The sequence below is a fragment of the Cebidichthys violaceus genome, unplaced genomic scaffold (assembly GCF_023349555.1).
Source record: "Cebidichthys violaceus isolate CVI_PGR_0920_01 unplaced genomic scaffold, fCebVio1.0.p SCAF_21, whole genome shotgun sequence".
Lineage (NCBI taxonomy): Eukaryota > Metazoa > Chordata > Actinopteri > Perciformes > Stichaeidae > Cebidichthys > Cebidichthys violaceus.
In genome coordinates, this window is record NW_027176384.1 from 6,468,400 (window position 1) to 6,495,012 (window position 26,613).

At 41.7% G+C, this 26,613-nt stretch overlaps 2 protein-coding genes across 3 annotated transcripts in view; one reads left to right on the forward strand and one right to left on the reverse strand.

Moving 5' to 3' along the window:
• Nucleotides 1-20,973, forward strand: podxl (podocalyxin-like). Its single transcript, XM_068717076.1, has 8 exons — nucleotides 1-510; nucleotides 13,243-13,854; nucleotides 14,763-15,016; nucleotides 15,137-15,160; nucleotides 17,863-17,995; nucleotides 18,101-18,144; nucleotides 18,254-18,373; nucleotides 18,522-20,973. Exons 1-8 carry the CDS (start codon nucleotides 468-470, stop codon nucleotides 18,714-18,716), a joined length of 1,425 nt encoding a protein of 474 aa, XP_068573177.1. The 5' UTR covers nucleotides 1-467; the 3' UTR covers nucleotides 18,717-20,973.
• Nucleotides 20,974-21,023: 50 nt separating this feature from the next.
• The window catches only part of mkln1 (muskelin 1, intracellular mediator containing kelch motifs), a 20,979-nt gene continuing 15,389 nt past the window's right edge, over nucleotides 21,024-26,613 (reverse strand). For both annotated transcript variants that reach the window (XM_068717075.1, XM_068717074.1), the window contains exons 16-18: nucleotides 25,751-25,853; nucleotides 25,462-25,516; nucleotides 21,024-24,771 (exon numbers count right to left, since the gene is read on the reverse strand). In XM_068717075.1, coding sequence (XP_068573176.1) covers nucleotides 24,650-24,771; nucleotides 25,462-25,516; nucleotides 25,751-25,853 — 280 coding nt within the window. In that variant the 3' untranslated portion in view covers nucleotides 21,024-24,649. The remainder of the gene's footprint in view (nucleotides 24,772-25,461; nucleotides 25,517-25,750; nucleotides 25,854-26,613) is intronic.

Genomic DNA, 26,613 nt, shown 5'->3' on the forward strand with positions numbered 1-26,613 from the left:
CGGGGCTGGTGCACTGGCTGCTAACAGCAGAACACTTTGGCTGAGCACGGCACAGCATCAAGCCACAGTGGGAGACAAGACAGACAGAGAGAGAGCGGTAGAGAGACACTGAGCTACAACGCCACAGCCAAGGAGACTGCAGAAACACTCTCTCCCCCCAAATCCCCAAGTCTGCACAGCGAGGAAAGAAAGAAGCAGTGGAGACAAACAAAAGCATTCTTGGCTTTCAGTTTAAGAGAAGAAGAAGAAGAAGAAGAAGAAGAAGAAGAAGAAGAAGAAGAAGAAGAGAAAAAAGAAGTGAACAATAGATTGGGCGAGATCATTTACTTGAGAGAGAAAGTGAAGGAGAAAGGCGTGACAGGACGGCGTCAGTCAGCGGTTGGGCTCAAGCTAATCATCATCCTCCTCCAGTTACGAAGTAAGGGATTGTCGCGCTGCATGAAGGATAAGAAGTGGGCAGAAACAGGATGAGAGCGACTATGAGGATCACGTGGCAGCTGCTTTCACTCAGTGAGTAGAAGTTGACTTAAATCTACACCTGGGAGTGATGGGTCTGTGGATGTCATGATGCTGGAACGTGGCCTTTTCTCTATGATAGTTGTAAAGTGTATTATAGAATGTCCATGGTTGTTTTTGGGGGAGTGAAAGCAGTTGAAGTGTCTCTGTGCAGCAGCATCATTTAAACGCTCCAGGGCAAAATCAACAGGTGTGCACTGACTGTTAGAATGATTGAGAAAAAGTAGTGATGTATTAATGTAGAATTACTCCGTTACGTTTAAAATTATGCATTTTAAATTGTCAATTTATTTTTTCAAATAATAATTTAGAAGTATTCTAACAATAAAAGAAATCATTAAAAAAAACATATTACTTACTTTATTTAACTTTATGTATTTAACAATACAATTTTTTTTAATGAGCCCCTCGCACCCCCAGAAAACAAAAAGTATCAAAATAAAATTAATTATTCTAAAGACAAATGGCCCTGTGACTGATTTTATTAAATTATATATATATATATATATATATATATATATATATATATATATATATATGTTTTATGCTGAAGAACAACATTCTATACATATTTCTATACAATGAGGTTAAAAAGTACAGTCTTTCCCTCTAATGGAGTAGAAGTATGAAGGTGCAGGAATTGAAATACTCAAGTAAAGTATAAGTATCTCATAACTGTGCTTGAGTACATGTACTTTCTGTCATTATGCATGTGATTGGCCCCTTGCTGTGTTATTCCATCGTATTGTTGGACTTGCTGGTGAAAGTGTGAGCGTCATGTCATAGCTGCTGGAGCTGGAACTAGTTTGAACTACTTTCGATGCCATTGAGTTTTAATCCGGTGGTTGTTGTTGGGTTGTGGAATGTCTGCTAGTTTGACCTGAGAGGGAGTTTTTTTTTCACAATTTAGAAATACAAAAACGAAAACTGAATTTTGTGTGAAATATCTTTCTTTCCTTTTAATCATCTGGTGGTGACTCCCAGCTTGGGAACCACTGGTTAAAGTCATATTCAAACTAATGGAAGACTTTGTGACTTATTTTTTTATTGAAAGCAGGATTATATCACCTTTAAAGTGTATAACTACCCAAATAATTCAGCTGTTTTTATTAACTTCACAGCTCCACATATTTCATTACCTAAGATCCTTTACTGTACAATGTAGGCCTATACTTTACTACCCCATACACTGTATGTATTTATTTTTTTTGTATGTAGCTTACGTCATACCTTAGATAACATTGTGTACAGCCGTTGCATCTAAATTTGTATTATGAAGTATATACCACATAAAAGATACACGTTAATACTTCATATAAAATCTCGTGAGGGGGGAGAACGGGAGGGGTGTTGAATGCAGAAAAGCTTCGATGACTCAGTTTGTGGACACGTTCAGCCTCTAAGAAGCAAAGAGAACACAGAAACGTCGGTGGACTCTGACCGAGGAACACTGCCAAACTTGAAACGTGCTGCAAACCAGGGTCGCTGCCAGTACCTTTTTGTCTTCGTCTTGCTTCTTTGTGCACAAATTGAGGAGAGTGAAATCCTCTGCAGTGAACAGCAAACCCCCTACTTTCTTTTTTTTTTCAACGCTCCTCTGCGCTACTGTTGACCAGTTTGGGAAGCAGACTGTTGCTGTGTGGACTGTATGGAATCTGTAGGAAAGTAGTAATCGCACAGCAGGAGTCAGAGCTTAAACATCTGCCCCTCCACCCACCCACCATCCCACCGTTAGGGCTCCCATCAAAGCCCCCCCATCAAAGCCCCCCCCCCCCCCAACATACACACACACACACACACACACACACTCACACACACACTCAGAGAAAGTCCTCCAATAGCTGTGGACACAAGGACCCTGAATAATGAAGTGCACCCCTGACCTCCCTCCCTGGCTGAGAGGCGAGGAAAGTGTTTTTCTTTAATTACGCACCTGCCGCTCTCGCCACTACAGTAGGTGGATTCAGATGGGAGGCCTTCACTTTATTTATTTATTTTTGATTGTGTGAAGAAAACATGTGACACAGCCCCAAAAACTCAACTCTGAAGGCTTGTCAGCACTTTTTCCTTAAAATAAAAAAGCCTGACACGTTTTTTTGTGCGTGTGAACGTGCATCTGCGTTTGTGTGTTTAACGGCCTGTTATCACAAGAAGGGCTCAGAAACCTAGACATGCACAGTGTTGTTTGCAATTTTTTAGCTGAAGAGTAACTTTGTAACTGACCCTTTGTCAGAGCTACCATGGAGCCCACACTGTCACTAACTGCATTCCCTGAAGAAGTGTTACTTAGTTTTTGTAAAAATGAAAAGGTTGATTTTAGAGAGAAACAGACAGAAGGGTCTACAATATGTGTTTGAAGGATATATCTAGGATTAAAACTGTTTAAAAAGATAAAGACAGAAGCTAAAGCTACAGATCACAATGTGAAAGTTAACACCCACATCACCTGGAGATCCAGAAGACAGTGAAATGAAGGAACATCACTGCTCCTGTAGAGGTCTTAATTCACAAACAGATGAAGAGTTGAGGAGGCAGCAAGTAGAATACAATGATTCAAGGAAGAAATTAACTTACAGCTGGTGGAAGTCCAAAAATCAAATCACAGGTGTGGTAGAAAACAGGCGGGAAAAAGTCAAAGACAGGAAGTAAAAACAAACGTGACACGTCAGGTGAAGACCTATTAAAATAAAATAGGAAACGGACTAAACAAAAACTCCAAACCAGGATCATTCCGTGATGATTTTTCCCGACGCACACTATCTAGTAAAGGAGCAGCTTCAGAAATGAGCACCAAAAACCAGCTGAAGTGACTCCAGAATTCACCATATTTCAATGTGCCACATCCAGCTCTCCTAGACAGGGCCCTAGATGTGCAGGACTCCTTCTTCGCTGGGCACAGTTCCTTCAGGAAGTTTCTGCGCCCAGCCAAGAAAAAGTCCTGCACATATTTAGCTTGTGTTTTTCCGGACAGATATGAGATTGATATCGATCTTCTCATAACTCTAGGCAAGAAAGCAAATAGCCAAAATGTTGATATTATTCAATACGATGTAAGATTACTTGGGTTCAAAACTACTCACAAAAGGGGCAGCATATTTCCCAAAATGTCAAACTATTCCTTCAGCAGCACAAGTTCTGAAAACTCACATTTCTGTATTAATGGGAGAATTGACATATTTGACATGAGTCTGTTGTTATCTTTAAGTTCTAGGGACAAAATTGTCCAAAATAAAGGCTTCGATGTCATCATAATGACTATTGTTTCACTGCAAATTGGTATCATGCTTCCTGTCGGTAGAATGAACATGTATTTCTACTTCTGTCTGCTTATAAACACAGTTTTCAGTGAACATGCCATTTCGCTTTCTCAACTCAAGCTTCTATAGCGCAGAGAATGTTCCTGCTAACTGAATCTGAAAGTTAAAAGTTAAAATATAGCCAGGATGCTCAAATCAAAAATTAAAAATGGTGCAGCCGAATTGAATCATCAAATGCCTGAAGGGGGTTTAAATAAACCATTTAGATCCTGTAGGAAGAAGGCAGGATCATCAGTTATCAGTCCTCTCCAGGACTTCCTAACCCCTACGCAGACCGTCTTTCTGGTGCGTTTGTGGGTTCATGACTTGTCCGTTTCCTACAAGATAACAGGCAGCCACGGTTCCCGGCCTGTCTACACACCAGCGGCCCGGGGAGACGCTGCCCGTTTGGCACACTCGTCTGGTGTCTGTGCTGGCTGGCGTACATGGAAGAGAATGGAGAACAATAGATGGGGGTGGAAAAAAAACATGATCAACATCCCAGTTCCCAAGGAGGGCGTTACGGCCGGAGACGGCTTTGAGCCAGCCTCTCCCACTCAGCCACCGCGAGGCTTTCAATCCAGCCGCATGGTGGAAAAAAAAGGCAACAGAGAAGTAGGGAAGTATAATATTTCCAGAGCAGGGTCAGTCAGATTTTTTTTGATATATGAAAAACAAAGACATGAAAAACAATGTGCAAAGACATTATTTGGTATAAATAAGGATTATGAGTTATTATGATTTGAATATAGATCATCAAAAAGAGTCCTGGTTGTTCAGAATCTTTAGGTGTGATTCATAAAAAAAATGTTAAACACAGCAAAAACAATTTTTCAAGTCAGATCAACTTACATATTTTTGGTTATTGATAACCATGGATTCAGTCTTGTAATTAAAAGACAATTACTAATATTCTAATCACATATAGTTGTATATCGTTAGCTTGTTAGCATTTAAGTTTGGGTTAAAAGGCTTTTTCCTTTCTAATTTGCTAAACGTTACATGATGGAGGCTTGTGTCTTACGATAATCGTGTCTCAGATGAGACTTTTTCCGTCAAATTTTGGAAATTCCTAAACTTTTTTTTCCACTGTGTTGAAATGTACTCGGCTTCGAGAATCCACCAAAGGAAAATTTAGTCAGGTTGGTCCATTCAAGGACCCTCCGATATGTGATAGTTCACATAAGAAAACACCAATCTCACATTTTCTTTTCATGTCTATCTGCTTAGTTTTTGACCAATAAATAAATAAATCTTAACGCAAGGATCACTTACTAGCTATTTCTGGAGCTTTCATCTCACAGTTTTTCATCATCAGCGGTATGCTCAGTTGTTATGGGCATGATGTAGTTTAGTTGTAATTTGGAAAGGTTTTCATTCTTTTTTTATATCAACCATGCTTAATGTTTGTCTGCAGATAATTATCAAATGTTTGATGTCCACGAGTCCTTGAACGCCCCATTAAATCACTCCCTGCTCGGAAAAAAAAAAAGACTGTTTATTGCAATGGATAAGCTATCTGAAGGAAAAAGTTCACTCTCTGCTAATACATCTTCACAGCATACTGATGTGCGATGAAAGCAGTCAAATCTAAATCCTGGTTTGTTTTGGGAAATGGATGGCAACAAGAAGGATTTGTAGTTGTGATTTGTAATCACTTTATGATTTATAGCAGAATTGATGCCATAAAGAAAGAAAACTTTGAAGACTAACACCTGCAGAGTTATTCTCATTCAGTCAGTTATTGTTTTGGTTTACTGTTCAAACCCCTTGGAAATACAACTCACATTCCTGACCTCCCTCGAGGACTCCTGAAGGTCCGAGGCAGCCTTTTATTTAGGATCCGTGTGCTTCTTAGAATTCAGATTCAGTGGGTCTTGTTTTTGAAGGCCAGGCATTGCTGGCATGTGGAAGTTTCCTTCAGGGAGGAACCTCTGCTCTCTGTAAAGCTGAGCATTTCATCACTGTCTGATGCCGCAGATAAAGAGCCGCTCGCCTTCACCTCTACTGTAACCTCGCACTCCCTCCCTCTACCCAGCATGCCGTGCTGCACACCCAGGTGTCCATTAATCAGGCCCGCGGCTGGTACCGTGGCGGACCTTCGCTCGCCCTCCTCCTCTCCGTCATCCCGGGCCTCCTCATTCCTCTCCTCCCCTCATCTGTTGCTCCGTACTTTCTCAGCACTCTTTTTTATCTGCCTCATCACTTTGTGTGAACTCCCCTCACTTCTAAGGTTTTAGGAAAACAGAAAACGGCTGCTGCTCCATTATTGAGCAAAGTGTGTGTGTGTGTGTGTGTGTGTGTGTGTGTGTGTGTGTGTGTGTGTGTGTGTGTGTGTGTGTGTGTGTGTGTGTGTGTGTGTGAAATTAAACATGCCTACACACTGAGCTTCTCCGCAAGGATTGGTTCACCAAAAGAACAAAAATCAAACAGATTGTTACTTACCTTTTATGGTATCTAGCCATGAAGACAGTTTTGTTAATTTGGGGGACTTGAACCGTTAACCGTTAGATGCATAGCTGGGTTATAGATACCGTTGTTTTTTCTGCTATTTTGTGATGAAATATTTCAGGATTTTATATTCCAGGTGTTTCTCAAACATATTTTTTTGAAATCCCCACTAGCCAAATATTATAATTTCCTATGTCATTTATAGGAACCTGTCATCCTTATCAGTTTTCTGTTTATAAATATATTCTACAGTATATATTTACTGTGAACCACACCTCAACTGTCACTGGGCTACTTTATCTTACACAGCAAGACAATTTTATATTTTTTACAATATAACAATATTTTGCAACAATATGATTTATTTCCTTACATTTTGAATTGCATTTCATTCTGTTCACGCATGTAAAAGAGTATACAGTCATATTTAGCTATACTTAAAATAAGTATCATATTTCAGAGATTTCTGCTTCGCTAGACTTCTTAGGCTACATTGCATATTTGAGAGACTCCAACTATAATATTTGCTTGTGTAACAATTTGATCATTTGATACACCTTCAACCACAAGGAGCCGCTTGGTTCGTCTTTGCCAACTTTCTTTGCTTTCAATGTTCGTCTTTGTTTAGCACCTTTTCAACTGTCCTTAAGTGAAATGCATGATGTCATTTTCCAACACAGCTCTAAAAACAGTGGCAACCAAAAAATACAATGAGCTTATAAATATGTACAAATCATCACAAATCAAATGATGATGATGATCACTTAAACAAAATACAGTAGGAAAATATAAGAAATCATATTATAGTCTATTTAGCCCACGTGTAAAGTAATTGTTTTCCAGCTAATTTTTTACACAAAAAAATCACAAAACAATCTTAATATTTCAAGGTTTTAAACATTTCAAAAAAGGTGTTACAGTCAACAGACATACATTAGATAGTGTGTGAAAGCCCCACATCATCATGTCTCTATTTGATGTGTAAGGGAAAGCTAGGCTGCCATAAAATAAAACATGCTCAGAGACTGATGACGCCAGTTATCGATCAAACACTGTTCATCTGTATTTATTAAAATAGCACATAGCTTTTAAATACACAGCTGTAGTGGTTTCAGAGATCGTCCTGCTCCCCTGTAGCTCATTTATCTCAGCGGAGGTGTGTGTGTGTGTGTGTGTGTGTGTGTGTGTGTGTGTGTGTCATGGGGGGGGGGTTGTTACGGAGCTCTAACATTGAACTTTTATCATCCGCTCACCCCACAGCTCGTATAAGCACACATACCAGTCTGGTCTCCAAGGACAAGGAGTGTGTTGTTTGGATAATGTGTGCAAGGGTGCGAGTGTGTGTGTGTGTGTGTGTGGTCAGTCATTTCCACATGGCCGTTAGATTTACGGCGTCTCGAAATCCCCTCTTCACCACTCCCCCTTTCTCTCGTCTCTCTTTTATTCCCACCGAGTGTTTTTACATTCACAGCTCCTCACCTCCCTTCACGGGAACGCACAATGTAAAGCGAGGACCCCTCCCTTCCCCACCGTTCTCCTTCCCTCACCCCCAGTCCCACGGAGAGCTGAATTACCTCTCTCAATGGGACGAGGATGGGGGGGCAGCCGAAACCCTGAAAAGGACCTCGGCTGCAGCGGGGTGGGGGTGGGAGTAGCCCGTTCTTGCATGGTCGCACGTGGGGGCTGGAGGGGCCTTTGTGTGGGCTGTCACCAAGCTAACGGGGCAGCTTTGTCCCGCTGGAGCTTTGGAGCGACAGCTACATTTATTTATTTACTCTCCTCCGTTTGGCGGGACCAGCACATGTTCATGCTCAAACGCACATCAATCCGAGGGTTACAGTCAGGGTGGCTGGCAAGCTGGAAGGATAGCCGGCACACACACACACACACACACACACACACATACACACAGACTGTGTCATACAACTTAGTAACTCATATGCCCGTCTTACAACATAATACAATCCTATTACAATTATCTCTCAGATTCTACCGTTGTGTTACTTATGTTCAGGTGTTCCTGTTATTTTGTCCACCCCATTCAGTTTTTATGAGGTGGCATATCAATGATTTTTGTTTTTGGTGCAGCTACATGGATGTGATGTAATGTGTGTATTAAGGGTGTCGCGTTACCGCAGTGTTAAAAAATTAAATATTGATATCATGTTCATAACACACGTTTGATGATATCGTCTAAGTACTCCAGCACCTAAAAAAATCAATTCATATACAGACAATGAAATATGGGTTTGACTGTATCATTACTATTGTACTCTTTTTTACAGATCTCGTGATAATATGGCAAATTATTTTGGCCACGAAAATTATGTAGTGATAAATCTGATCTTGTGATATTGTGTGTAAACCAAAACCCGACACTGGTTCTACAGAATCTACACCACGAGGCCAGAAGTCCGTAGACGTCGACCAGAGTGTCTCTTCGTCCTCTGTTTCTTAAACATCGGACACCGAGAACAATCTTACTTTTTTTCAACATCGTACAATATTACATCTCAATATATCGTGTGCAAGTTTTTTATTACTTTTCAATATCATTGCAAATATTACTCCCAATAACAAGCGGAGTATCACTTTTCTCATCTCGTTTTTAGGCGCTGGTGTTATTCTTCTTACTACTTCTTATACACTTTATATGTTTACTGTTGTTTTAATCTTATGTTGTTGTAATTAACTTTTTCTATTTTAGTTCATAAATATTTATCTAACTCTTTTTGCTACTCTATTTTTCACTGGAGTAATATACATTTGTATACATTTAATTATTATTATTCAATTGTTTTTTTATTAGTATTCTGTTGTAATCTTTGATCAATCTCTGGCACAAGAACTTCCTCCAGGATTATTAAAGTTTTTAAGTCTTATTTTATCTTGACTGACCTCAACCCCCTGTGTGGGGCCTTGTTCCTGCATGGGGGGGGGGGGCGGGGGGGGCACATTTATTTACAACATGGCAGCCAATTCAAGCAGCCTCCACCCTCTGGCCAAACTGTCAGCAGGTTCGCACCGACAGCGGGACCTCCAGGGAGGACAGGGAGGCAGAGAGCACCCTTTGACCTCCTCTGGACCTCCACTTAGTCTCAGGGTATAATGATCATTTTTCGGTCAAATGCTGCAGACAAACTTCCCCATGGCACTAATGATGTCGTACACATAAACGAAAGTGAGAACAATAGAAACAACTTGCAGAAGACCAACGACAGTCTCTTTAGTCAATGCTTATTGCAGATAATCAACAGAAGTGTTTCCTGTCACTGAAGTGAGCCAAGAAGTAGAAGGAAGAGCCAGGGAAAGGAAGGCACGTCGGTTCTCACACCCTCTGCTGTCTGACCCTCACACAGTCCACCGGAACAGATCACACAATGCGACAAACAGCGTAGCAACAAGAGACTACGCTCTGAAGTAAAGGTGAAGCGAAGCAGGAATGAGCTCCACACACTGTGCAGACTGAGGCCACAGGAGAGGACGTTCACAAAGCACGGACAGAAAGTAGACAACTTCTTCTGGGACTCTGTCTGGGAGTGATACGCTGTGTTAAGCTTCTTTTTAGAGTAACTTGTGACTTCTGAAGTATCTACTTTTGCTAGATTAGCAAAAGTTTAGTTCTGTGATTTGAGTAGAATTAAGTTACTTTTGTGTAAAAGAGGACACAATCTTTCAGTTTTGTTCAAAAGGTTTTTCTCATGTCTGTTATCTTGAGTGGATAACATGATGCTTTTTGAAAAATTCCTTTTTGCTTATTATTCAAATATCTCTTTATAAAGAAAGAAGTTTTAGTAGATTTTGGGCCACTTGGGGGCAGTGAAACAACCCGTGAACACAATATTGTTGCATGTCCCCTTGTTTTTGTCATTTCTACTGTTTCTATCACAATTAAAAATGAAAAATACATTCTCATAAAACTAAACTACATTCTCAGTTATGTTTTTTTTTTAAGTTTTGAGAGAAATGTATTTTCTCCCCAATTACGGTCGCAGTGTTTTAAACACGTGGTTAACGTTGAAGAAAAGAAAGAAAACATCACAGTTTGGCTTAAAATGTGTTACATTATCTAAGTTATGGGTGTTAAGTAAAGTTAATCAACTTTGACTTCCAGTTTCGTACAGGACACAAACGGTGAACTCCTGGGTAAAAGTCCTGTGTTTGTTTGGAAACGTACTCGTCATAACTGAAATACAAACTGAAAATACGTTTCCCTGAAAACATATTTGGCAATGTATGGAAACGTAATGTTTTGTAAATTAGGCTGGCTAGATGGGTTGCTTGCAGTGTGTCTATCCAAGCTTTTTTTCTTTTGCTGCCTGCTGCCACTGCTAACTTTCACATTACACATAATCATTTCATGGATTGGTCATTTAAAACTGACTAGTGCAGCTAACCCTAACCCCAAAACCTACTTCTAATATGTCACTGCACTAATTCTAATAAGAATGATGTTAATCTCAAAGTCATTGTGAGTCACTAAAGTAAACGTCTTCAGAGGGCAACAAGAGGGAGGTTGTGTGTGTGTGTGTGTGTGTGTGTGTGTGTGTGTGTGTGTGTGTGTGTGTGTGTGTGTGTGTGTGTTTCCAGAGGTGGTGAGGAATGAGTGGGCGAGGAAAAAACAACCTATGACACTGATAGCGGTCGCTGTTGCCCGCTAAGAAACAGACGTGTCGGTGACAGCTCGGGGTCAGCGGGGGTCGCACCAAAACAAGTCGCTACACATGGAGGAGGGAGAGCGTGAGATGAGAGACAGCAGACTGGAATGAGACAATGACTGATCGACTGTGAAGACATCTCACCAAAAAAACTAACTCCTGGCAGATAAACTGTAGTTAGCAGGGAAGATTTGGTCACTGCAATAACTCAGTGGGTCAATCTGCAGCCCTGCGTCATCTTTGGAAAACACACACTTAACTCTAACTTCAGCAGAGTCCTCTGAGCGGAGGACTCCGGCAGCCCTACTCTCTCAGTAACGACGTTTGCAGCAGCAGGCCAAGGGCTGATAAGCAACGCGTCTGTGCTTTTCAGAGACGGGACAGTCACAGCTCCACCGGCCTCCACTTGAATTTATCTGCTAACTCCTGACAGCGCCCCTAACGCTGCCTTCATGTGGGAATGGTGGGTGAGAGGAGCTCGCGAGAATCTCCTGAAGGGTTTGCGGGAAACGTTTGTTTATGTTACAGCGACAAAGCCTGACGAGCTGAACATTTGATTCAACCCTAGATTATGAGCTTTGTGTGCATTAACACTTATAGGGATTAAAGGGATTTGCTGCCCTGAATTTGTAGGTGTTTATGATTTGGTGACTAGTTGGAGAAGATGCTGTGTTTTCACAGTTTTCAACATTTAAACTTGAAGATTAATTAAGTGATGTTCTTTATTTATGTCCACAAATCCCATTAAAAGACCAAAACCATACCTGTATATAGATTGTTAAAAACTAAACAGCTGTTTAAGGATTTCAAAGGTTTTTGAAATAAATTAAACTATATATTTGTGAGGTGTATTTAAAGATAAGAACCAATGAGCTTGGAGCTCTTAGCTCGTATTGAGCGACAGACGAGTGAATTGTTGATTATGGACTTTTCATGAGATTTGTTTACAATGAGAAAAACAGGCAATAGCCTTGCCCTTTAAAATGTAATTCCCATCTGGGAAAATGAAAGCCACCCATCGCTATCCTCTATTCAATGTAACCTAAACACACCATATTGTTTTCCATGACGACTTGTGAAGCGCAGATTTGCAGGATATCCACTAGCAGCTGCCTGCACTTTGAATACGAAGTATTTTGAAATTCAACGTTCAGTCTTAACTATGGAAACAGAAGTTGTCAAAACAGTCTCACCTCAAGGTCCATTGAGTAGCTATTCCAGAGCTTTCAGCTGTGTCACATCGGCAGATCCAGCTCGCTCTGTGACCAACAGAACTGTAGGCGTTAACACATTTTGTAATATGAGAATTGTCTGTCACGGTCCATGAACTGTGTTATCATACATTGTGATAGTAAACGGTACTGTACGTAGGTCATAAGGGACAGGGACTGATGGCAACACTGAATGAACATAGTACTACTCATCTGTTGTATATTTGCACCATACTTGTGTTTTTGCATGGTTTAAACACAGCAAGCAGATAGATTTTCTACAAGTTGATTTTCATTATCACTGTCAATGAGGTGAAATATGTGATTTGCAATAAATAGGCTCCAACATGTTAAAAAAAGAAATATTATCTAATGTTCATACCATTTAGAATGTCTACGTGTAACCTCATGTGTCACCACACATGTATGCTGACGATCCTGTGGTAAGAAAGGGAAGAAAAGCGTGGCGGGGGGGGGGGGTGTAAGGGGGCCATTGTTTTCTGGCCGTGGAGCCAGGCGAGGATTGTTCACGGGGCACTCCAAGCGGGGCCGTGGTCGTGGGTGTGGTGCTTCCAAGTTTATTGTGTGCAGCATCCTGTGCTGGTCGCTATAAATAGAGCGACAGAAGAAGACGGAGAGCTGCGGCCGAAGCTTACAGCTGTTGCAGGACATGCAGGAGCAGAGGTCAACGTAGCTCAGACTTCAGAGGACTCCGCTAGATTTGACTTAGACTATTTAAAAAAAAGGCCATTATTCTAAATTAAAGCTTCACCAATCTGTATTTTCTATATATCCAATGGTTATTTTGCAGCTAAAGAGACACACATTTTTCTCAGAAGTTGGTGGAGAGCAAAACAGAGGAATAAATATCGGACTTGCATTCTTCAGGTGGACAGAAACACCCCATGTCTGCTGGATGTGTAAATAGTCAACATATTCATAACTTTATGAGGTGATAGCATGTCAATGTTGTGTTTTTTAGCTTGTTGTGCTGCCCCCAAGTGGCCACAAAATCTGTCAATGCAGGTTTTGGTAAACCACTGATTGGTTTGTTTTCCACACATTTAGCAGCCTGCTGTACCTAATAATAATTTTTTGTTCACTCCCTAGGCTTCCTATTTCTCAGCATCTGTTCAAACACGGACAGCCAGATTGCTACTTCTGTGGCGCCAACGGCCGCGGCAACGGCCGCGGCAACGGCCGCGCCAACGGCCGCGCCAACCGCTGGCAGCACATCTGGGATTCTTCCAAAGACGGCCAGTAAGACAGTAACTGTCGGTGACCCACCTGGGGATAAGACCGTAACTACAATGGCTCTAACACCCGCAAAGACAGCTACTGTGGTCACCACGCCCGCTATGACTGTCACATCCAAGCCTACAGACAAGCCAACCTCTGCCGGACCACAAGCGACCACTGTCATAAACAACCCCTCTGGGCCCTCCCCTACAATGAGAAATAATGACACTGCTGCTGCTGCTGCGACCCCCAGCTCACCAAAGGCCGTATCCCCAGCCACAACAGTTGACAGCAGCGGCGGTTCAGCTGTAACCCCCAAGGCCACCACGATGCAGACACCGAAAGCCTCCGTACCCGGTAAAACATCTGGGACTGGAGTGCCTGGCAATGTAGGGACAACCAAAAAGGTCTCGACAGGCGCCCCCATGCAACAGTCCGTGACTCACACCACAATCGCCACCAAGACGAGCCCGGACAGCAAAGGTAAATCCCTCTATATGCCAACCTGAGAACAACACCCTTCATGATGAGAATGACTGAGGGTTCATTTCAAACTTTTAACGGCCCAAGTCACCCAAAACTGTTGACTTAAATCAAAATTTGTAAAGAAATTTACAAAAAACAAATGCACAGATTGACTCTAGAAATATAAATGATTATTGGAGTATTTCTTCTAGTAACTTTATTTAATCTGGTGGTTTCATACAAAGAAGATACATTTTTTTTCAAAATTACACTGAGCTGACAAAAGAATGTTAAGCCGTTCAAAAAGTGATCGTCACTGATTGGCTCAGAGGGGCCTGCATCACCAGAGGTGTAGACTGAAGTCACATGACTTGGACTCAAGTCAGGCTAGAGTCATACATTTGATGACTATAGATAGACTTGACCAAATTTAAAAAAATAACTGAGACTTTAGCACCAACTTCCCTTGGACTCAAGCCTTTTGACTTGAAAATGCTTGAAACCCTACGTTAACGCGTTCCACCTCCAGACCTTCCCAGAGTTTGAACCGGTCCGACCGCATCCGATCAAGCTGCAGGAAAGAACGTTAGCTTATTGTCTGCCAGTGAGTTAAAAAATTATTACAAAGTTAATTTCATTCACGCACAAAGACTATGCACTGGTAAACAAGTATGCAAAATGTGTGGGCCAAAAATGACAGGCAGTGATGCAAATGGAATTACATTTGATGAAGAGCACCTTATAACTTGTTTAGGACTTGAAACTCAAAGTTTAGGACTTGGGACTTGTCAGTCTTGACCCAGGTCTTGAGTACAACGATTAGAGACTTACTTGTGCCAAATGATCAACAATGATTTTGTCCCACCTCTGTGCATCACTACCAGGGGACAATATTTGTACTGTTGTCACATTGTTTCTGGTTGAAGGTGGCGAGAAAGCAACTGTGGCGGTTACAGGCCACGGGCAGACAGCGTCGAGGGCCACAGAGCCAGCTGGGAACACGGTGAGCACCAGCACCTCTTCCCCCTTAACCAAGGCAGGACCTCCTGCATCACAGACCTTTGGTACCAAAGCTGGAACCACGTCCCCGCAAACCCCCACCGCCACAACCACAATCCCCACCACCAGCAGCAGCACCACCACCACCAGTACCACAGCAGCTCAGCCAAAAACGTTTTTGGTAAGACACACTGTGACAAAAGGGAACAGATAGTTAGTGTGTTCGCTTGCCTTCAATTACATTAACATATATCAGAAATGCTTTTGACTGATGTACTGTTTTTCATTTATTTTTTTGTAGTATTCTCTAAACAACGGGCACGAGGTAAGAAGTTTGTGTCTTTAAATCTGTTTCAGTCATCAGACTGTTTCCATTCACCCAAACAATACATGTGACAATAAACACAGTTTGTGTTATGAATTTCAACGAGCCTCTGCTATTGTCCTGTCCATGGAAGGCAGGCCCACACCCTTTCCACTCCTTTCTCCATTGACATTCACTCCCCAAAGTTAGAGAATAATCGTGCAACATCCTGCAGGAAGAAAAAGAACAATAAGTCATGTTTTTTAGACTGTACCATCGTGTTCTTTTTAGGAAGCTTTTGCATCAGTTGCATTTAGTGACTTGTGTTGAACTTATGTAGCGTTATTCTTAAGGTAAGAAAAATGTAATTATGATGTACTTGCTATACTGCTTCACAAATCCATTTACAGCACTTTGCAGCCTGTGTGTAGGACTGATTATTAATTATAAATATGCAGCCACCTTCCTAAGGGAAGCCTCACTAGAATAAACCTCAGACAATTAAACAAAATGATAGTCAATCGACAAAAAGTGTGTGGACACCATGGCGGGTGCAACAAGCATTATTAAGCCATGAGAATTAGATAACCTGACACTTCTTACAGTAATCAACAGCAGAACCAAACATTACCAAGGAAACAACACAGATAGTTATAAACAATATAAACTCCACAGCGGCTGCAGCCACAAACTCACATATTACAGCTAAGGAGAGACCGCGCAGTTGTAACACACCGCGTAGCCGCACAATCAACGGTGGCTGCTGGGCATTACAATGGAGGGACAGAGGGTGTTGTAGCCTAGTACTGTTAAAGCGTAAGTCCACTGAGCCTCTCTGTCCCACTACAACCAGTCCACTCAGCCTCTCTGTCCCACTACAACCAGTCCACTCAGCCTCTCTGTCCCACTACAACCAGTCCACTCAGCCTCTCTGTCCCACTACAACCAGTCCACTCAGCCTCTCTGTCCCACTACAACCAGTCCACTCAGCCTCTCTGTCCCACTGCAACCAGTTCACTCAGCCTCTCTGTCCCACTACAACCAGTCCACTCAGCCTCTCTGTCCCACTACAACCAGTCCACTCAGCCTCTCTGTCCCACTGCAACCAGTTCACTCAGCCTCTCTGTCCCACTACAACCAGTCCACTCAGCCTCTCTGTCCCACTATAACCAGTTCACTCTGCCTCTCTGTCCCACTATAACCAGTTCACTCAGCCTCTCTGTCCCACTATAACCAGTCCACTCAAGTCTCTCTGTCCCACTATAACCAGTCCACTCAGCCTCTCTGTCCCACTACAACCAGTCCACTCAGCCTCTCTGTCCCACTACAACCAGTCCACTCAAGTCTCTCTGTCCCACTATAACCAGTCCACTCAGCCTCTCTGTCCCACTATAACCAGTCCACTCAAGTCTCTCTGTCCCACTATAACCAGTCCACTCAGCCTCTCTGTCCCACTATAACCAGTTCACTCTGCCTCTCTGTCCCACTATAACCAGTTCACTCTGCCTCTCTGTCCCACTACAACCAGTCCACTCAAGTCTCTCTGTCCCACTATAACCAGTCCACTCAGCCTCTCTGTCCCACTATAACCAGTCCACTCAAGTCTCTCTGTCCCACTATAACCAGTCCACTCAAGTCTCTCTGTCCCACTATAACCAGTCCACTCAGCCTCTCTGTCCCACTGCACTCCACGAATTCAAAAAACATTGGAGCTGAATGAGGCTCTGCAGTCACATTGGGCACTGAAAGCAGAAGTCACTGCTGGAGTATCCACCATTAGCATGTTAGCATTTAGCGCGTCAGCCAGACCCAGCATGCACCTGCTGGTGAGGCAACATCCACGGTGTGTTCGATTTGGGTCACTCAGCGTGCTCACTGGGTGGTGCATTAAATCTGTCATTAATAAAGGAAGATGCTAACTTTTTTTTTTAACAATGCCAAAGTACAATAATGCTAACTATACCCTGCAGAGGGCAGACACACCAGTAACTTCTTATGTGCTGCAACTGCTGACTTATCTCCTTTCTTCTATTCCATTCTAACGCGGTTTATGGGGATCTTTAAATGTGACTTTTGTTTCTAGAATGTAATGGATGTGACTCGAAATGTAGTGAAGTGCAATACTTGTGATACAAATGAAGTAAAATGATAATTAAAATAAAATAAAAGTACAATTACACAAAATAACTGTTTTGTTCCAGTAACGACAGTAAATGTAACTTGTGGTAAAAAAGCTGGAAAAAATGGACATTTCCTCTAAATTATCTCCCAGGTAAATATTTAAGTAAACTAGTCTGAAAAAAACATGAATACTTCCCACCAGTGAAGGAGGCTCTGGGTGGATCCATCATCAGGAAACAGTGAAGCTCGCTATAAAAAAAAAAAAAAGGATTCCAGTTACTGGGTGGAAAAAGTGTCTTCAGTGGGAACCCTTCCTGCCTTTCACTAGTTTCCTTCTTTCCCACACCTCTTTCATATACTCACTCTCTGTCTGACGGCCTACACAGCTGCGTCGTTCCATAACACACCAGAAATACCCCACACATCACAGCATAGGAAGATATGACATCAGCCGTCACTTTTGACCTTCCTGTCCAAACTGTGACCACATGGTAGAAGCTTAGCGATGGCTCAGCTCATAGTCATTCATGGAAAAATAACAAAAATGTAAAGGATTTATTATTTGCAGAGATGTTTACTGATGTGTCCTTTTTAACCTTCAGAAAGAGGAGGAGAAAGATCTGGTGGAGCTGTGCAGGCGGCTGATGGTCAATTTGCAAGATGGGAATTGCACCCTGACATGGCAGCACCACAACGGCAAAATACAGTTTGACTGTGTGGAGATAAATGGAAAAGGTGAGGCATTGTCCTCCCCTTTGGAAAAGTCACATTTGTCAGGTTAAATTAGAGGCCAACTGAATTATCTATCTGCTAACAAATACACCTGAATGTATCTCACAGTGAAAACCAGCCTCGCAAACCAGTACTATGAAGAAATCACCAAGGTAAGGGTTAATACATGGCATCGTCAGCATATTGAAACACTTGCAGAGTCAGCGGCGGGCTCCGCAGTGTTAAGAGAAGTCATTCTGTTATTGTATTCTCTGCTTAAAGACACCAACAGATAGCAAAACCCTGATAGCCATCCTGGCCTCCAGTGGAGCTCTGCTGATCATGATCGTCATCCTCGCCGTTTGTGCCTCCCACCATCGCAAGCCATACAACGAGAATCAGGTAGGTGGAGCGCTGCACTTGCTACAAACTTGCTTCAACCAGTCATTAAAATCATGCAAAAATAGAAAATAAGTTACCCTTTAACATACATAAGCAGTATCAAATATGAATACAGCTTTTAGAGACTTTGTCCCTTTAATCCCTGCAGCAGCACCTGACGGAGGAGCTGCACACAGTGGAGAACGGATACCACGACAACCCGACGCTGGAGGTGATGGAGGTGCAGCCGGAGATGCAGGAGAAGAAGGTGGCGCTGAACGGAGAGTTCAACGACAGCTGGATTGTCCCCATCGACAACCTGCTGAAGGAGGACATAGCGGACGAGGAGGACACGCACCTGTAGAGACAACCGGGGACGGAGGAGGAAGAGAAAGAGGAAGAGGAGGAAGAGGAGACAGCGACAGAACAAACAAAAGAATCCAAACTTCTTACTCCATGCCAGCCCTTATCTTACACTCCTGACCCTGGAGGTTGTTGTCCCTGTAGCCAGAGAAGACTTTTCTCACAAACACATACTTTCTATACAACATTAATGCTGTCTGTCTGTTTGATATATTTCTACTCTACTTTGGTAGAAAAAAAGAAATGAAGATTAAATGTATCAAACCCTTTGGGGATGAAGTACCAATCAAATAGTACAAGGTGGCCTTAAAAGAAATCCACTTAATCATTCCGTTTTAACTATACTCTGAAAACTCTAAGCGCTCCAGAGCAGACAAGGAAATTGTTCCTTTTCATAAATAAAAAAAAAAGAGAGAGTTGATTTATACACAAGCACCTGTAAATAAAGTATTTTCTAATTATTTTCAGCGAGTGAGGAAGAGTCAGGTGACGTGTTAAACAGATTGCTTGGCTCCGAAGACCCAAGGAGGAAGAAGCTGGGAGCTGTAACACCGACGTCGCAGTTCTAGAGTCACTAATTTAGACGTAGATGACCTCGGGACGCTTCAGAGCGCCTCGGCGATTCTCCGCTTTTGGCTGAAAAGGCGGCGGCGGTTAACTGTTCATTAAGAAAGACGATGTCTACAAAGACGCTTCTTTAGGTGAATAGAAAAAAGATGAATGAAGGCTTTTAATCCACAATGCCACATTTTGAGGCCAGGGTGTACGGAACGCCCGAGGGGACAAATCACAAGTATATTTTGTTTTACTTTGTTTAACCGTGGTAACTCGTAATCTCATGTAACCAAACAATGATCTGTGAGAATCAGAAAGACTGAACTTATTTTATTTTTGTTATACATATATCACGCCTAGTTATAATTACATTTCAATTGAAGTATTATTGACGTTACAGAGTGGTCTGCCATCATCTTTTGTGAACGTCATCGTCATTACCGCGTTGCATTCTGGGATATTGATGCCGGTGTGTTAGCATTATGTAATATTTCACCAGAAATAGTAAGCAATTCACATACTATTGGTTTCAGGCATACTGAAACACCTTGCATACTTCTTTTAGAGTGCTAAATAGCGTGTTAGTGTGGAAGTCTTCTGTCCCCTCTGGCTTTCCATACATGGAGGATATCGCTCAGTATTTTTTAAACAAAAATCAACAGATGTTTCTTTAGTGAGCTTTACCTTCTTTCATTCGAGATAAAATCACATTATTACTCAACTTAACGGATACATCCTGTTTATTACATACTTTTTTTGGGGAAGTTTTTCCGCAATATTTCCATTGCTCCAAAACTTTTCATGAGCAATAAAACATAACCTTGACTACTTACGTTGATCTGGTAAGACTAGTAGCTATTCCGCAGTTTTATAACAAAAGTCAAACAGGAAGTTGACACTTACAGATATGCATGTTGTACTCTGTTGTGGCCACATTCAACTCGCCTATTGAAAATGTCTTTAAAGCAACTTACTCGACAGAAATGAAGGGAAATGGAATTGTTCATTATTCTGTACGTACCACTTGAGACCACATTGATCTGCGTTAAAGCGAAAGAAAATGATCTCATGTTGCAAATTCGCAGTTTGCATTTTACAAATTTATTGAAATTTAAGGACCAGGACACGTATACTATTTTAACCTCAAAGAATGATCACAAAATAAAGTCCACTATCAGTGAAATATTGCTAATAAGAAAACTGGACCGATTTAAAAAAACCTCTGAAGTCGACACTGTAAATAGTTTTTCTTCCACACCGTTGTGCTGGAGGGGTGGAGTCTGTGACATTTGAAATTGTCTGACTTATTAAAACCCTCACAGCAGAACCTGGGCACATGTCATTTTGGAGTCTGTTCAGTTTGAATAATTGCCTTCCTTTTAAACCCATTAAGAAGTTAATATATATATATATATATATGTACTTATATTCAAGTGAATCCATCACCTTGGGCACTCCAATCATCCTTTTGATTGCTTTTTTATATTTTCGTTGTGCGTCTACAGTTTCACTTTTATTATAGCTGTGATGTTTTCACTAAAGTACGTTATCAGTATTTTTCATGTATTTATGGATTGTTTGCTGCTGAAGGCAAACAACAGGGGTCTGACACACTGGAAGCTGTAAATGGTTGATCGCCTCTGCGGTCATGTTGTTCTAATTGTTCAGATTTGAAAATAAAAAGGCAGTGTTTGTTTTTTTCACTTTGGTCCCACAGTTCCCCTGTTCTGCAGAAACAGCACGGAGACGGAAGTTACGAAAACCTGAACAAAATACAATCTTTATTCATTATATACATTACATACAATGTAATACTACAGGGCTTTCTACACATTCACTGTTTCCACAGTAGTGCTCACTGATCTGAGAGTACCAGCCTTAAAACTCCTGAGTCCCACCCAGGGCTCAAGAGAAGGGCAAGATGGAAACAAAACTAAATAATAATAATGAAAATACCACTCCATCCATCAAACATTGTTGTGTGGACAGTATTTCCCCTAAAATAGCAAAAAAGAAAAGTAGCATTTGGCATTGGGTTTTTTCTCAACAAAAGGTGCTTTCAATTAGACTTTTTTAACAGTTTTCTTCTGTCACAAAATTAAAAGAAATGCTACAGCAAGCATGATGAGCCCTAAACGCTGTCAAATATAAATAATGTACTCCTCGCATCGCATCCTCATTTCATCAGATATACGCATTCTTTTTGTTTTTGCTCTGGTGTCTGTTTTTTGTTTTACATCAGGGATAAGTTTCCACTTCAGAACTTTGCCATCGTCATCCGCCTCCAACTAAACATTAGAGCACAAAAAAATTATTTTGGGAAGTGTTCCATCGTGGTCAATTGTTCCAGGTTTTGTCTGAGTCTGTCGCTCCATGCGGTCTGAAATAACTACTCACGCCTTAGTGTCGGTGAAGACACACCAGCGGGATCGATGACATGAAGAGCGTATCAGCAAGTGTCAGGTTGGTTTTCACAGCATACCGAAAGAAACAAACAGCAGCAAACAGCAAGGCAGGAACCACACTTAAGGGACAGTTCAACCACAAAATCACAACTACAAACATTTTCCTCTTACCTGTAGTGCTCAATGTATTTGTGATTTTGGGGTGAACTGTCCCTTTAATGGCACACGTCCCTCCTATTACAAATGAAACTCTAGGTCACTAGAATACAGTCATTGGTCTGGTATGACCAGGAGCTAATGGTGGCTCATGTTAGCTTCACTGAGTGACATCACAGTCAGTTCACCGTCTCTTCCTGTGCTACATAGGCTCACTTTCATTTCACAGACTTTTAAAGATATGGGCTTTTTACCTGCACAACACCAGTTTAATCCTGTACCTTCAAAATAAGAGCATAAAAGGTGAATCACCATCCAATAAACTCATGATTCATGTCTGATCTGAAAGTCTCAATCAACACTGAATTACACTCCGTTTACAAATGTGACACTCCAGTCAAAGTAGTGTTTAACATGAAAGAGAAGATGTTTATATTCACCAATAAACTGACTTGGGTCATTGGACCCAATTCAGCTCTATTGTTGATGATGTCCTTTTGTCTTCAAGCTCACAGACAGGGATTGCACTGATCCTGTCCACAAACATTATGTACAAATTGAGGTTTAACAGTCGTAGCAGATGTGCCGGAGATGACGGCGAGTGGCGTAGTGTTCCGATGAAGCCCGGTTTGTTATGAACGCAGCACTGGGAGAGACGATTGGTGTTGATTCAACCCGACCGACGACCTCAGTCTGCCTCCGACTGGGAGTCATGGAAGACAATTGATGAGCAAACTGAGCAGCGAGCACCAATGAGCATGGACCCCACACATCCTCCAGTGATGATTGGCTGACAGCAGAGGTAAACATTTCAACTTCAACACTAGGCGCCTGTGAGTGGGTGAACCATTAGAGCAGTATCCCACATCAGTTCCACTGTCTGCTGGTAAACTCAAACACCACCCTTACTTTTTTCCCCTGTCCTTTCGTACAGAAGAAAACTTGGTAAAAAACTGGCCTCTCAGACAGCACACCCTTTTTTTTTTTTTTTTTACCCTAAATTTTGATCTTGCGTTATTCTTTTTTTAGTGATGCTACAACCAATATTTGACATCATGTGTGAGGGATTATCAGAAAAGTGTGAAAGATATTCCAGAGCTACTGTGTTGGTAGGAACCTGTGTCACTTCTTCCTTTACCAAAAACAGATGAACTACAAATCAGCAGTTTCACATTCCTCCTAATGAGAGTTCATCAACTGAAGCCGTTATCTCTGCTCTGTTCAAAGACACCAGACTCCTCTGATGAAAACAGGAGTTGCTGGTCTACTGCTGCCTTGATTGGTTAGTTTCTTTGTGTTATTGTGTGACTTTGGTGACTCCAAACTAACCCTTTAAAACACCAAAGTCACACATAAACACAAACAAACAGCGGTAGACCAACAAACCCTGTTCTGAGAGGTAAAAAGACTGTTTTTGTCAAAGGAGTCCGGTGGCTTTGAAGAAAGCAGAGATAACGGCTATAACTCATGTTTGTTTCTCCAAATTCCATCTACAGCAGGAAATATACGGACTATGGAGAAGTACCTCGTACAACCACACTTCAAAACACCCAAACTATCCTTTTGCCTCTGCTGTAAGTTCACAAATGTATTCAGGCCGGCTTTTGGGATTTTTTTGGAGGGAAAAAAAGGAAAATCTCACCAATTATTTCATCACACTGTTCAACACACTTTGACACAAAATGCCCTTTTCCCCACTCTAATAGTCAAACTGGAATACTGGCACCAGCACTTCATTCACACACGCACACCAACCGCTTTGAATTCTCCCCAATAAATACGAGTAATTCAATGTTGCTGTATGGGGACCCTGACTTTTAGATAAAGAGGAACAAGAAAGAACATGATCCAGCATGGAATCGGTTCAATCCACACCCAAAAAAATTAAACAAAAAGAAAATCCCTATATGTATATTTACATATTCTGTACACCATGTAGAAGTCCAATAACTACTGAGGGGGAAAAAGCCAGTTTTACAACCCAAACCAATATATAAAGGTATATTTAGATATATATTAAGCTTTATCTCATAGAATAATTCCTCTATTGTTACTACAACACATTAAATTGTTGTGGCCTCTGCATGGCCGTCATGAATAGGAACTGAACGTGTTGCAGAGAAGCAAGCGAGCCAAAATGAAAGCGTACGTTAGGATCTTGCAGGAGATGCTGAAATGTTACCAAAAAGAACAGAGGATGAATTTTTAACTGGACTTTCGCAAAACAATTGGCCAGAACGGACGTCACATGTTTCGCTGTAAACACATGAATGGGCGCCTGTGGGGGACTGTGCGTGGGCGTTTGCATGGGTACGAAGTACAAATCCAATACTAAAAACAGGAAAAGTCTAAGAATAAAAAAAAAATGCGTGCATATAATTTTTGGGGGGGATCAAGTGAGGATGAAAAACACAAGCGATGTTTGGCAGAGTTTAGAGGAGCTTCCAGAAACTTTCATCAGCAAAAAAAACCAAAAACGGATATCTTGGGAAAGGAGAATCACCTCGGGTCGTCGAGTCTCACTCATATCCGAACACCACAATGTTGTTAATGTGTGTGTGTGAGAGTGTGTGAGTGCGAGTGTGAGTGTGAGTGTGTGTCCGACCCTCACCACCGGCCGACGCAGACCGTGGCAGCAGCAGGAAGTCAGTGTGACGGAGTTCCAGATGTTTAATCCCACCAAACAGATTCAGGAGTAAAAAAATAACTGGTCTCTGTCTCCTCCGTCCCAACCGGGCGCGTGGATGGGTGGGTGTTCAGTCGGTTTCCGGTGGCGAGGGGAAAGGTGTCAGAGGTGAAGGGGTGGGGGGGGGCAGGGCTAGAGCGTGATGAGGTCGACCAGGTTGCCCTTAGGCGGAGTCATGCTGTCTGGGAAGAAGTTGACGAGTGTGTCGAAGAGCTGCGTCCGCTGAGCGTACGTCTGGTCCACGTCTGAGAAACCTGAGAGAGGAGAGGCAGAAAACAGCACGTCAAAGAAAAGATGGAGGGCTTTCATCATGATTATGGCGAGAGGGCTAGACCAGTGTCACGCTGGGTTCATGCATACACCAATCAGAACTTCCCCACCGTCAGTAAAAGCCCAAACGTATTGGCAACAACATATACTTTAAGTACCAGAAGTTAAAGCATACCCATTAGCAGAATGGCCCATTTAAAATAATATATGTACGCTAGGCCAAAAACACTTTATACACTTCATAACTAGTCTATATACTACTTAATAATACCTCATGGTTCATTAGTTGATTGATAAATTGTTTTAAGAATAAGAATCTGCAAAGCAGCCAAACTAGTAACTAATATAGTCAAATAAATGTAGAGATGGTAAAAGTACATATTTTCTCTCTGAGATGTAGTGGAGTAGTAGTATAAAGTAACATGAAATGGAAATACTCAAGTAAAGTACAAGTATCTCAAAATTGTACTTAAGTCCATTACCTGAATAAATTTACTTAGTTACATTCCACAACTGAAATATGACGACAGACATTCAAAGCTTCATTCTAAAACCTCAGCAGAAGCTTTGAATGTAAAAAAAAAAAAAAAGTAAAGCACTATGGGTGACTTGCTAAAATCTAAAAATGATAAACTATCACACACACTTTTGTATGAATGAGAACAGGTTCTTACCCAGAGGGATGAAGTCAGAGCTGGACTTGAAGAGAGCTGAGGGCAGCAGCTGGAACTGAAGCAGGACAGTGAAACATTAGAGGTGTGTGGTGAACAAACCTCCCCAGCAGATGGCGCTGCTGCGGCAGCAGCGGCACACAGATGTGAGCAGAACTGTTCTCTCTACATTTATAAACTGTTTCCTTCTGGTTCATTTTCTCAACCGTTTCAGCTTTTTTTCCTCACTCCACAAGAAAAAAAACACAACCCTCCACTGAAGACCAATAACACAAAAGCGTAGATCCGGTACCTCTTTGGTCTCATCGGGGTCAGTGTGGTCCACCGTCAGCGACAGGTCGTTCTGCAGGTATTTGAGCGCGCTCAGTGGCTCCGACTGGGCTTTCTCCTCGAACCTGGCCAATCAAAACACACGGGCGGTGAACGCCACAGTGAACACTGCAGTCACAACCAGGAAACACTAGATGGCAGCAAAGCAGAAACAATCCCACAGCTCAGTAGTCAGGTTTCTGTGGCCTCTCTTTGACGTTACATCACTAAGTCCAAAGGTCTTACATGACATACTTTCCACTGAAGTTTTTCATTTAAAGAATACACTCCTCTACAGTTCGGAATAAACATCTGATGCAACAAACGGTAAATATACTGTATGTAAAAAAACATGTATTGAGTTGCAACACTTATTTTAAGCCATCTAACTTCTTCTATTAATCTACATCTCATCTGTTCTGATATGATTAAGTTCTATGAGGATGCTTTAAGGGAACATGCAAAAGGTGTCATGGCTTCTACTGGGGTCGACCCGATAGAGTCCCTAATATTATTCATTCACTAGTTTATTCTTGTAAATCAGGCTGAGGATGCACCGATCGATAACATGAGCAAAATAACATGAGGCTTTAACTACATTCTACCTCAAGTGGTCCTCCAGGGCCTACATTGGTTATTCTTGCTTACTTTAATGAGTATCTTCAAAGGCTTTATTTCCCTAAAATCTGTACAACCTAATCTAGCAGGTCATAAAACTCAATAAACCATAACAATTAATAAAAGTATTGAAACTCGGTCATGAATTTAAAAAGAAATGTTGGACATGCATTTATCAAATTTGAACAAATAAACACACAAAAGTAAGATTTAAGAACCAAGGAGGAG